This window comes from Physeter macrocephalus, chromosome 6 (genome assembly GCF_002837175.3).
Source record: "Physeter macrocephalus isolate SW-GA chromosome 6, ASM283717v5, whole genome shotgun sequence".
NCBI lineage: Eukaryota > Metazoa > Chordata > Mammalia > Artiodactyla > Physeteridae > Physeter > Physeter macrocephalus.
The window spans coordinates 37,711,391-37,725,170 of record NC_041219.1 but is presented as its reverse complement, the minus strand read 5'-3'; the positions used below and the strand labels follow the sequence as shown (position 1 = coordinate 37,725,170).

General features: G+C 36.8%; 1 protein-coding gene across 1 annotated transcript in view; it reads right to left on the bottom strand.

The window, feature by feature from the left end:
- WASHC4 (WASH complex subunit 4) overlaps nt 1-11,360 on the bottom strand; it is a 61,318-nt gene extending 49,958 nt beyond the window's left edge. Inside the window, exons 1-7 of the mRNA XM_024127307.3 lie at nt 11,223-11,360; nt 6,541-6,680; nt 5,547-5,600; nt 5,385-5,450; nt 4,615-4,660; nt 4,082-4,149; nt 558-640 (exon numbers count right to left, since the gene is read on the bottom strand). Coding sequence (XP_023983075.1) covers nt 558-640; nt 4,082-4,149; nt 4,615-4,660; nt 5,385-5,450; nt 5,547-5,600; nt 6,541-6,680; nt 11,223-11,283 — 518 coding nt within the window. The 5' untranslated portion in view covers nt 11,284-11,360. The remainder of the gene's footprint in view (nt 1-557; nt 641-4,081; nt 4,150-4,614; nt 4,661-5,384; nt 5,451-5,546; nt 5,601-6,540; nt 6,681-11,222) is intronic.
- Nucleotides 11,361-13,780: the final 2,420 nt, after the last annotated feature.

Sequence of the window (13,780 nt, the reverse complement as noted above, 5' to 3'; positions counted from 1 at the left end):
AATGCAAGATATTACTTTGTGGTGGTTAAGAATACTAAGGGCTCTATGAAAATTTGGTCTTTTTCTTGATTTAGGGCAGTGGTCCCCAAACTTGGAAGAGCATTAGAATTACTCACAAAAATTTTTCAGTGTAAATTACCTAGCCCCACTCCCCAAGATTCTGCAGTTTAAGAAAAGTGTCACATGATTCTAATCCAAGGACCCTTCAATGTAAAGGAAAGAGGAAATAAGTAGAGAGAACTTGGTACATATACTAATTCTACATTAGCCTTATTCTATACAATCAGATTTCTTTAAGATTATTCTGTCAACATTCTTGTTCAGACAGATAATGGGCTCATTCACCATGGCAGAAACTGTCTTACTAACCTATGCATTACACACATCAAGTAGTGTTTAAAACATCATGAGTGTTCAAAGAACGCCGAATAAGTGAATGAAGGAATGAGTGAGTAAGTGAGTGAACAAACAAAAAACTTTCAGATATTTAGCTAGTTTAAGAAAAACATTTCCTGCATCTCTATTAAAAATGTAAAAACATTTCTAAAATCCATTACTTGTTACTGATATAGAGGGCAGCCAACTGATGGACTACATTCATCACCACTTCATAGCACCTCGTAACAAAACAAGACAGTTCCTGAAATGACAAGTTGAGTATATGTTACAAATTGAGTAAATGTCACTATTTCTGACTGAATTTTATGGTAACAATGCTAAACAAAAACAAAATAGTTTTCTACTAAAAATCTCCAGTTAACCTGCAGCAAGACAACTTCAAGCATCCTTCAAGCAATCAGTTCTTAATTCACCTCCCAACGTTATTTCTACCTCTTTGCCCCTACAGCATTTCACTCATCCTTCTATTTTAAGTCTTGTTTTCATTACTCATATAATTCCTAACTGACAGAGTCTTATTCCTTCTTTGAATGGCCACTGCCCAGTATGGTGGCTAACCCTCAACTGCTTCTCAATAAATGTCTGCCTATTAAATGAATAAATGAGTGAACATCTGAATGAATGAAGAAGCTCAGAAGCTGCCAGTTTAGAAAGTATGACAATGAGGGGAAGGGGTCTTCAGAAGTCACTCTGGGGCTTCCCTGGTGGCGCAGTGGTTGAGAGTCCGCCTGCCGATGCAGGGGACACGGGTTCGTGCCCCGGTCTGGGAGGATCCCACATGCCGCGGAGCGGCTGGGCCCGTGAGCCATGGCCGCTGAGCCTGCGCGTCCAGAGCCTGTGCTCCTCAACGGGAGAGGCCACAACAGTGAGAGGCGCACGTAACGCAAAAAAAAAAAAGTCACTCTGAAATAACTTCAAATGTTTATTACCTTGAATCTTATCTATAAACAGGCTGGGCACACATCAAGTGAAATATTAATTATCCCAGGAATATGTTTATCATTAAATAGTTAACTCACATCTATCCTAAAATATTTAGAACCTAATTAAACCTATGGCTGCTCTAAACTGTAAGCTCTATGAGGGCAGAAATTTGTTGGTTTTGTGCACTGCTGTATCCCAAGCACCAAGAACAGTTTCTAACATATGCTAGGCTCATAAAACATTTGTTGAATGTTTAAAAATAGAATCATATGCGGCTGTTAGATCCACAATTTAAATTTTTTGAAAGTGAAAATAATACATTTCAATTTTATTTAAACAGCTCTAGTTTTACATTTCTTATTAAACTTCTAAAAGTCTACTAAAAGAGCAGAGGAAAGAACAGAAAATGCAGGACAAATAGAAAGCACAAAACAAAAAGGCATAAATAAATCCAGATACATAATACACTATTTATATAAGACAGAAATAGAAATAGAATTAACCAATTAAAACACAGAAATTTTCAGATTATATAAAAAAGCAAAATCCAGATAGATGCAGTTTTAAAGAAACATAACTAAAACATAATGACACTGACAGGCTGAAAGAATAAAAAGAATTTAAAAAAAGAAAATGCTAACTAAAACAGAGCTGGGGCAATGATATTAATATCAAACAGATTTTATTAGCATTACTATAGCTAATGACCATATATGTAATTATATATTACATACATAATTATTATCACAGCTTAAGAAGGTCATCACACAATAAAAGATTCCATTTACTGGGAATTATGAACAATTATAAACTTGTAAGCACCAAATAAAACATCCTCAAAATAAGAAATGCAAAATTTGACAAAACTAGAGAAACTGACACATTCACTTCAACCTTGTAAATTAACATTTCTTAGACTCCTGCCCAGCAGGCTTCCTGTTAGGTTCTGCCAACAGGTGGCATTAAAAGCAGACTAGAAGGCAGGAAATGGACATCCTTCCTATTTCTTGCTGTTTTTATCAACATAATCCAGGCAGGAGCAGTTCACCCAGCAATGGCAGCTTGCCCCAGGCTCCTGCTTCTTTCAGCACTACAGAACCAATCTTCAATTTTAAACTCTACCAGCAGCAACCAGGCAGCACTGTTTCCTCAGAGGTATGATACTAATTCCCTAGGGCTCCTCCTCCTATAGCTCCCAGACTCTGGCAACCCGAACCTTTTCCCTTTTTTACCCTAGATGTACAGGTGATATCTGCTTCCTCTGGCTTACCTCACTGTTTTTTTCTTTCAGCCCTCCAATTCTTATGGAACCAATTCTCTATATTAAATCTCCTCTTTTTTTTTCTTTCTTTCTTTAATTGAAGTATAGTTGATTTATAATACTGTTAGTTTCAGATGTACAGCAAAGTGATTCAATTATATATATTTTTTTCAGATTCTCTTCCATTATAGGTTATTACAAAAGATTGAGTATAGTTCCCTGTGCTATACAGTAAATCCTTGTTGTTTACCTATTTTATGTATAGTATTGTGCATCTGTTAATCCCACACTCCTAATTTATTTCTCCCCACCACCTTTTCCTTTTGGTAACCATAAGTTTGTTTTCTGTTTGTGAGTTTGTTTCAGTTTTGTAAACAAATTCATCTGTATTATTTTTTAGGTTCCACATATAAGCGAAATCACATAATATTTGTCTCTCTCTGTCTGACTTACTTCACTTTGTATGATAATCTCTAGGTCCAGCTCTGTTGCTGCAAATGGCATTATTTCACTCTTTTCTATGGATGAGTAATATTCCATTTTTGTATATATGTACCACATCTTCTTTATCCACTCATCTGTTGATGGACACTTAGGTTGCTTTCATAACTTGGCAATTATAAATAATGTTGTATCATTGGGGTGCATGTATCTTTTTAAATTAGTTTTTGTCTTCCAGAATATATGCCCAGGAGTGGCATTGCTGGATCATATGGTAGCTCTATTAAATCTCCCCTCTTGAAATACCTCATGTGATTTGTTTTCTGGACTGAACCCTGACTGACATATACCATCATAGAGGATAATTTCAACAAAATGCTCTCAGTTAGGTAAGAAGACCAAAAAAAGTAGTAAAGATATAAAAGATTTGAATATAGAAGCATGCCTGATTCAATGAAATATATCAAATCTTATATCCAACAATCAGAAGGTAAGTGGGATTATGGGTACTGTTTCCTTATCTCCAATTTCTGCCTTTGTCATATTATATAAGCATTGCTTTTATAACAGAGAAACAGAAGTTATTTCATTCTTTTGATAAACCAAAAGACCTAGAATAACTAAAACTTTGCAGTGATGAAAAGCATATCTAAACTGAAACATCTGGTTAGAAGCATCATGTGCTGCTGCTTTTAAACCTCATCACTGCTCACAAAACAGCTTAATGATCTCCATTAACAACTTTTTCGAACATAAAGTATCTCTTCCTACCAGGTACAAAATTTAAATTATTTTAAAAGGCATGGTGATAAACTGTCCATAAATGAAATTATACAAAGAAACTTATTTTGATAGCTTATCTCACTAAAAATGCTATGAAAATCTTCCGGGAATTACAATCTCCTTAACTATCAATTTAATCCATCGCCAACTAAGTATCTTACCCTCACAGTACACATTCTTAGCATGTGAAGGTTTCATAACTCTTTTCTGATTATGTGTGATTTACTCAAACTTTTCAAAGAAAAGGCTCAATAAAAAGTAAAAACCATTTACCTGTAAGAATGAAATAAATCTCCCCATTTGAATTTGGCAATCACCTTCCACCATGCTGGAATCTGTAGCTTTAAAAGGCAACATGAAGAATATTTCAATTTTTTATTTTAATCAACACCAAAAGAAAAAATGTGATTTTTATTCATTAGGACATCTTCTAATCTGCATAGTATTGAAAACAGAATTTTTACACTGAAGAGAAAAATGAAACAATCATTAATCACACAATTATAAGTAACCATCTGTTTCACTATTTAATGAATTCAAGGAAAATCCTCATCTAGCTACAGTGCTTTGTAATTTATAAAAATATCAAAATAAACTTAATACAGAGTTTGCTGCTGCTTCATCACTGAGGTTTTTTTACCTGTTTACCAAACAAAAATATAAACCAACAAAAAATCTGAATGTTTATTTTCTCACACTAATACTTCACATGATCATGACAGTCCTAGAATTGCCAGTTAACTTTTTGTTCATTTCAATCACAAAAAAAGCATCATAACATTACAATGTGAAATTTTAAAACTTACCTCCTTCTCCATAAAACAAGAGACCATTATAAAATTTAGTTTCAGCCTGTTTAAAAAAAATTAAAATAATTTTATAAGGTTGCTATTTTGTTTTTAAATTCCTAACCTCTCTTAGTTATCCCTACTTAATAGTAAGCAGATGACTACATCACACACATATATTCACTTAAATTCAAAAACTGCTTGCAATACAGGTAAGTACCAAAGATATTACTGATACTCAACCTTATTTCTTGATTTCTTTAGCCTTTACTTTGTCTTATCTGACCACTCTATAATTTCCCACATCCTCCCACTAGTTCAGGAGAGAAAAAGCAACCACATAGTATCAAAAAGGTAGAGAAAAAAAGATGAAGTTTACCATCTTCTACCAGAGTTATAATGACTCATGGGTGAGGAAACACAAAACATATTAAAAATTCAAAGCTTTTAAAAAAATCAGTTATCCAGAAAGCCATTATATATGACAAGTAACACAGAAGGAATGCAGACCCAGACTCAAACCAGTAAAATGTTAGGTGAGTGACACTCTTTTAGCTTCGGTTTCCTCATCTATTCCTCACGTACCTCCTGGGTGGTTATTAGCATTAAAAGGGTTAGCATGGTGTTTGGTACACAGTAAACACCCAGTGAATGGTACTCATTATTACTACTATTATAAATATACAGTTCATTCAACATTCACTAAATATTTATGCACACTGTACACATATAAGCACATATTTGCTTTTAAATCATGTTTTTAATGTCTTAAGAGTACAAATAATTACCTCATATTTTAATTTCTTGATTTCACAACAAAGTGCAGCATAAACAGTGATGACTTTGTTTAAGACCTAGTTTCATGAGTAAAAACACAAAAGGAAAAAAGTAAATTATAGCAGATAACTAAAGCATTTTAAAAATAGATTTTTAGGTTCAGGAATCTGTACCTTGTTTTCAGTCTTTATGAGTTCCAAAAGGGAAGACTGTTCATAAGGCAAAAGCTATAGAAACAAAGGAAAATAAAATTTCTTTTTAATTTGAAAAAAATCATGAAAATTCTAAATACACAAACTGAGACTATCTCTCTTCTATGGAAACTTGTGTTCGACCCTGTACTCAGCACTAGCACCAGACCAGATGGGCAGTGACTGCTAATGGCTATGGGATTTCTTTTTGGGCTGGTGAAAATGTTCTAAAATTGACTCTGGTGATGGTGGCACAATTCTATGAATACAGTAAAAACCAAAGAATTGTACGATATATGAATTACAACTCAGGAAAGCTGTTATTAAAGTAAGTCAACATGTGACTTAGGACAGTGTCTAGCACATAATAAGTACTCAATAAATGTTAGCTATTACTTAAGCGCCAACAGTTTCAAAGATAAAACAGAACAGAACTACCTCAAAATGGAACAGAGCAGGAGTGACTTACTTTATATCTTTAAAAAATCACTCCCATATTAAGATCCCCTAAATAGCATAAGGGAGCTTTTGGGAAATCATGGAAATATTCAGTATCTTGATTGGGATATGAGATACATGGGAATAGGTGTTTGGTAAAATTCACTAAACAGTATTTTAAATCTATGCATCTCACTGTATGTAAAATAACCTCAATAAAAAAAAACAAGTAAAGCTTGAATATGCTATTCCAATCCTCTTCATTTTCTTGATAACGAAAAACAAGTTAGCTCAAAGAGTTGGAGTTCTTGTCATTCTTTGACACTAAAGACTTTAAGTTTGTGTCATTCTTTAAAAAGGAAAACGAAAACACATGCATGGCTCAGAGAAAAGGAAATTAACCATTTTCTCCAAGTTTATTTTAGTTCTTTTAGATTCCAAACGATAAAAATACATATCCCAATTGTGAAAACTGTTTTCAAGATACAGTATGTCCTGAAAATGTATACATAAATTAAAAAATAAAACAAAATCAAACCTTTAATGCTATAGGATCAAGATTGAAATCCCAAACATCTCCAATTGAATCATCCAGTGCGTCCTCAATTCTTCTCAATTGAGAGGTATACTCCTCAAGAAATTTCCCATAATTCTTAAGCTGGACTTCAGCATGAATTTCTAAATTTAAATTTTAAAAGTTTGTAAGAAGTATAAGTAATGAATTACAAGACATTTACTTCAAATAATCTCAAAAGTCACAGCAAAGTAGATACTAAGCATTGTTAATGTATCACTTCGGAATGTCTGGACTTCTTGTAAGTAAAGTTTTAAAGTTAAACAATAATTGAACTTTCAATCTTTTCCAAATAGATATGATAATTGTAAAAAACAGTAGATGTTACCATTTAGAGATATCATCTTAAAACTGCAACATTAAAATAGTATGAAAAAGTTACTATACATTTACTCCAAAATCTAAAAAATGTGAATAATGTCTTAGACAACTCAATGTCCTGATTCTATGTTTTAGTCATAAACAAGTTTTTTGGGCAAAAAAAAAAAAAAAAAAAAAATCATGACCTAATTTAGGTGCAAAAATCTGTGTTGTCATAGAAGCAAAATTTTACAATGTAATGCTTAATTACACAGTAAACTATGTCTAAAAATACACCTAACTATTGTTTTTTAAATGGTTTTAGACCTGCTTCATCGTATTATTCCTGTAATGCCTCAAATTTACCAAGATATTTTGTTTTAATTATTTAACTATCATAATAGAATTGGAAAAGCCACTAAAAGACAGTGAGTACAGAATACTGTGCTGATATTTACAGAATTTACATATTAATAGATGACTCTAACCGGTATGAGATGATATCTCATTGTAGTTTTGATTTGCATTTCTCTAATGATTAATGATGTTGAGCATTCTTTCCTGTGTTTGTTGGCAATCTGTATATCTTCTTTGGAGAAATGTCTATTTAGGTCTTCTGCCCATTTTTGGATTGGGTTGTTTGTTTTTTTGTTATTGAGCTGCATGAGTTGCTTATAAATTTTGGAGATTAATCCTTTGTCAGTTGCTTCATTTGCAAATATTTTCTCCCATTCTGAGGGTTGTCTTTTGGTCTTGTTTATGGTATCCTTTGCTGTGCAAAAGCTTTTAAGTTTCATTAGGTCCCATTTGTTTATTTATGTTTTTATTTCCATTTCTCTAGGAGATGGGTCAAAAAGGATCTTGCTGTGATTTATGTCATAGAGTGTTCTGCCTATGTTTTCCTCTAAGAGTTTGATAGTGTCTGGCCTTACATTTAGGTCTTTAACCCATTTTGAGTTTATTCTTGTGTGTGGTGTTAGGGAGTGTTCTAATTTCATACTCTTTCATGTACCTGTCCAGTTTTCCCAGCACCACTTATTGAAGAGGCTGTCTTTTCTCCACTGTATATCCTTCCCTCCTTTATCAAAGAAAAGGTGACCATATGTGTGTGGGTTTATCTCTGGGCTTTCTATCCTGTTCCATTGATCTATATTTCTGTTTTTGTGCCAGTACCATACTGTCTTGATTACTGTAGCCTTGTAGTATAATCTGAAGTCAGGGAGCCTGATTCCTCCAGCTCCATTTTTCATTCTCAAGATTGCTTTGGCTATTCGGGGTCTTTTGTGTTTCCATACAAATTGTGAAATTTTTTCTTCTAGTTCTGTAAAAAATGCCAGTGGTAGTTTGATAGGGATTGCATTGAATCTGTAGATTGCTTTGGGTAGTAGAGTCATTTTCACAATGTTGATTCTTCCAATCCAAGAACATGGTATATCTCTCCATCGATGTGTATCATCTTTAATTTCTTTCATCAGTGTCTTATAATTTTCTGCATACAGGTCTTTTGTCTCCTTAAGTAGGTTTATTCCTAGATATTTTATTCTTTTTGTTGCAATGGTAAATGGGAGTGTTTTCTTAATTTCACTCTCAGATTTTTCATCATTAGTGTATAAGAATGCCAGAGATTTCTGTGCATTAATTTTGTATCCTGCTACTTTACCAAATTCATTGATTAGCTCTAGTAGTTTCCTGGTAGCCTCCTTAGGATTCTCTATGTATAGTATCATGTCATCTGCAAACAGTGAACTGATTCACTTTGTTGTAAAGCAGAAACTAACACACCATTGTCAAGCAATTACACTCCAATAAAGATGTTAAAAAAAAAATAGATGACTCTAGGAACTCACTGGAATAAACTCGACAATAAAAGTTTGCCTACTCAGCAAAGTTAATGACAGTAAATATTCCACCTTATTAAACATATGAATTCATTACTCATTCCAAAGACAGCAAATGCAACTCCAACTCAGTTTCTTTTATTGATGTGAATTACTTTATTCAATCGCTGTCTTCTAAAAAAAAGTTAAAAATTTTCTCTCCTCAAATTACCAATGCCAAGCAACTCTAAGATAAGGTATGTTCTAACTCATTAAGGATAAAGACCTAGCTTCACATTCTCCCCTATTTTGCAACTAATGCTCCAAATCAGGTGTATCAATTAGTTCATTAAGGTTCCCATCTCATTATAGTATTAATCTAGGCAATTCTGGAAAACAATTAGTCTAGATATGATTCATATTCCAAAAATTAATGAAACCCAGGCACAGAGAAGAGAGGTCCTCTCTTCCCTACAGCTTAAATTTTAAAAACTGCATTAAGATTCTTGAAATCCCAAGTACATGTCTAATTTTCAGTTACATGGGAAAGCTACGTTTAAACAGCAAATGAGTTCTTAATGGCAATGCTAGAAAAACATGCCAATGAATTATTCATTTAGTCTGTTTGGAAATTCATAAAGTAGCAGGCAAGAGAAAACCTGTAATAACATTAACGTTTCTTGCTGATAAATTTTTAAATTGGTAAAAGTTAAAATAAAAAGATTTGAAATAAGAACTCCATAATGATTCTTCAAGAGTAAAAAATGCAAAAACCTATTTACATGCTTATCTCTTCCAACAGACTTAATTCTTGTTTTATCTTTGTATCCCTAATACCTACCACAGTTCCTGGCATGTGCCAGTTCCTGGCATTTGAGTGAATCAGATCATTCTGAATGAACCATTTTTCAAACCCAAAACATATTTTCATTCCAATATTTTTCAGATACTAAAGTAGGGAACCTCTGTCCATAAAACTTCATACATGACAAGGTGCAGTTCACTTTAACAGTAAATACAGTTATCTTCTCTGTAAACAAGTTGAAAGATTCAATACCACCAGGATCATTTTTTCATGCTGCTCAGGAGCTTATAACTTATGGAATGTCTTGTGAAAACCTGCTAACCATCCTGAATTAAGCTCATGCTTCTTTGAGAGGCTAATAAAACCTAATTACATCTAATGTGCCTGTCTTTTGTAAAATTATGCAAAATTTACACGTAATTTTTTAAAATAAATTTATTTATTTTATTTATTTATTACTTTTGGCTGTGTTGGGTCTTTGTTGCTGCGCACAGGCTTTCTCTAGTTGCAGCAAGCGGGGGGCTACTCTTCGTTGCGGTGTGTGGGCTTCTCACTGCAGTGGCTTCTCTTGCTATGGAGCACGGGCTCTAGGCGCGCGGGCTTCAATAGTTGTGGCGCGCAGGCTACAGTAGTTGTGGCTCGGGGGCTCTAGAGCGCAGGCTCAGTAGTTGTGTAGCACGGGCTTAGTTGCTCTGCGGCATGTGGGATCTTCCCGGACCAGGGATGGAACCGTGTCCGCTGCATTGGCAGGCAGATTCTTAACCACTGCACCACCAGGGAAGTCCTACGCCTAATTTTTAAAAATTACTTTCACCTTTTGAGAAAACTACATTAAAAAACAAATTCACAAGCAGTATGTTCCAATCTCGCTTATATCACCTATGCAGATTCATATCACCTATGCAGATTCATATCACCAAAGGTAAGAAACAGATCACCAATTTGCATTCGTCTTCGGTAAAGTTTCACTGAAACAGTTTGGCCTCTAAATTTTGCTGCGTGGAACTGAATTTGCTAGGTTAAAATGAGACAATCCAATTTTATTAAGTAAAATCGGAAGCAGATTTGCTGTACTTTCTGAAACCTTTTTAGGTGCGCTGGAAACTACAGGACATCACTTTTGAAAAATACCACTTAACGCAAACAAAAGGCATGAGAGGAGATAAACTGACATTCACATGTTTATTTTTTACCGCGAAATGACTTCTTTTTCGCTATCTTCTAGCGAAGATAAGCATTATGAATATGAAGGTAAAAACACTCTAACTTCCAAAAGTTGGTTTGGGAGGAAAACGAAAACAGGAAACCGAAAACAGCAACCCGGACCTCAGCCTCACCTACAATTGCACGCTCTGAGAATCTGGCGAAAGCCCCGGACGGCCAGAGACAAGGCAGCCTCCGTTCCCCGGGCTGCGGGCCTCCCCGGGCGCGCCCCGCCCGAGCCCCCGGCTGCACGAAGTGGACGCCGCGCCCCCACGGGCCACAGCGGACTCCCCAGGACAGTCACCGCCCCGAAGGCCGAGCCTCACCCAGCATCGCCGGGGATCCCAACCCGGAAAGTCAGGTTCGCGAGCGCGTCCCTCTCACACCCCGAGATGCAGAAAATGTCCCGAAGCGGACGGCTGCGCGCCGACAGCTACGCAGAGCCCTCCCGCAGGAGCGCTGCCGGAGCTGAGGCGGGCCGGGGAGCGTCCACCCGCAACCCTTGCCTGCCGCTCCCTTACTCTGTGAACCGTCGTCAACGCGGTCGAACTCCCAGTCCGGGGACAGAGTCTCCACCGCCATCACTCCGGTGCCTCCCACAGTCACAGCCCCAACCAGCCTTAGCGACGTCCGCGGCCTCACCCGAGCGGCTGTATCCGCACGTGACTTCCGGCTTCAGTCCCGCCCCCGCTCGCGAGGCCCGGCCGGGCTCGTTGCCCCTGCGGGTCGCGGGGGACGCTGGGAAAGCGAGTCCTCCGTGGTGGATCGAGAAGGCGGCCGCGGCGCCGGCGGTGGTCCGCGTGGTGTCCTCCCGTTCCTGTTTGGGCCTCGCCACCGTTCAGTTCACTTTTCACGCCACATCGATACCTTCAATTTCGCTCTGCTGTCTTCGGGCCATTTTTAATACTAGGAGAAGTGCTCCTTCAGTCTAGCCTAAAAAGGGCAAAATTGATGGGGTCGGGGCTCAGCAGGAAGACGCGGTCCTGTAGGACGTCGCCGTCCAGGCGCTTCTTCCCAGAAGCCCGTTTATCCCACGTCCTCCCGGTCGTCACCGTCCGAGCTCTTGTTCTGCACGCCCTATGCAGATTGTTCTTGAGAAAAAAAGCCGTGTGCAAGAGGAGGAGTTACTTTACGAACACCTTAAGCAAGGAATTTTACTTCTCTGCTAATCTTGCGCTCACCGGCTCTCTACCCACCTCTTCTGCAGGGGGGAAGAAGAAGCGCTGTTTAAGCGGGTTCTAAAAGGCGCCTACCTGCTAACTGGCTTTTCGATGAACAAGGATCTGTTACCCAGTAAGGCTACATGCCTACAGGTATTTGCACAGCAGTATTCATTGCTGCATGGTTTTTAATAGATCCTAGTAAGAATCCAGGTAAACGTCCATGAATAGGGAGTAATGACATAAAGTTTAATATGTCCATACTACGAAATACTAGATAACTGTGAAAAGAAATGAAGTAAGTTTATAGAGACATGAGAAACTGACAGGAGGTAGTTGCAGAAAAATGTGTATTTGTGGTTACATTTGTATTTTTATATAAACGTGTACTGGCATATGTGCATGTAGATGCATAGAAAGAGAACTCGGATCACACTAAACAGGAGAGTTGTCAACTGGAAGAGTATGTGTTGGTGATTAGAAAGTGAATTTTCAAGTTTTATTGTTTCTACTTACATGTTTTTAAATCTTTAACAGTGAGAATTTATGGTCTTCTGTAGTCCTAAAAAGGACCAAAAATAACTAACTTAATCAAAGCTAGTAAGCGGCCTCTTGAAGAGCATTCCCTGAGGCCCATGAATCTGCAGTAGGTCAAATATTTGAGTGCCCACTAGGTACCAGGTATCATGCTAGATGCAGAGATTATTATGAAAAAACAGACAAGAAAGGTGGATCCCACCCCTATGGTGCTTGCTGTGTTAGTGGGCATTTTAGAAAGGAAAAAAAGAAAGGAAACTTGAAAATGACAGGTAACATCAGTGCCTCACCGTTGGCAGACATTTTTCCTTTTACTTATGTGTGATCATGAGTTTGACTTTGCTGTATTCTTCACATTTGTGTTAATCACTGTAATTAATCTCCCAATAGCTCATTATGATACATTGAAATTACAGGTCAGAGCAATCTGAATCTGCATATCCACTAATCTATTAAATCAGTGCAAGAGGCAGTGTCATGAAATAATCAAAAACACAAGTTTCTACAGTCAGATTGTGTAGGTCCAAATCATAGCTCTGCCACTTACTAGCCATGGGGTTTTGGGCCAAGTAATTTAACCTCTGCTTCAATTTCCTCATTTGTAAAGTGGGAATAATAATAGTAAACTCCTCATAGGATTGTTATGAGGACTAATTTAGTTCATACAGGTAAGAGGCATAGAGCAATGCCAGCCACATACTATAGAAATGTTTGCTGTTCTGACTCATCATATCCTTAATTTTAAAAGAAATCTCAGGGATTGCCTGTATTTTTTTAACCTTTTATTTTATATTGGAGTATAGTTGATTAACAATGTTGTGATAGTTGCAGGTATACGGCAAAGTGACTCAGTTACACGTATACAGGTATCTGTTCTTTTTCTAATTCTTTTCCCACCTAGGCCATTACATATTATTGAGCAGAGTCCCTTGTGCTATACAGTAGGTCCTCAGTTGGTTATCCATTTTAAATATAGCAATGTGGACATGTCAGGGATTGCCTGTCTTGAGCTTACATATCTTTAAATCAAATTTCATGCCTAGAATTTACAATTTTCTTAGAGAATTACAAGTTAGATACTAAATCTAAAGCACATTCAGGGACTTCCCTGGTGGTCCAGTGGGTAAGACTCCGCGGGGGGCCTGGGTTCAATCCCTGGTTGGGGAACTAGATCCCACACGCATGCCTCAACTAAGAATTCGCATGCTGAAACTAAAGATCCCACATGCCTCAACGGAGATCCCGTGTGCTGCAGCTAAGACCCAGCGCAGCCTAAATAAATAAATAATAAAAATAAATATTAAAAACCGTCCACATCCTAAATAAATAAATAAAGCACATTCACTGTAAACTGAAATGTGCTATCTGAAAGTTATTTATTA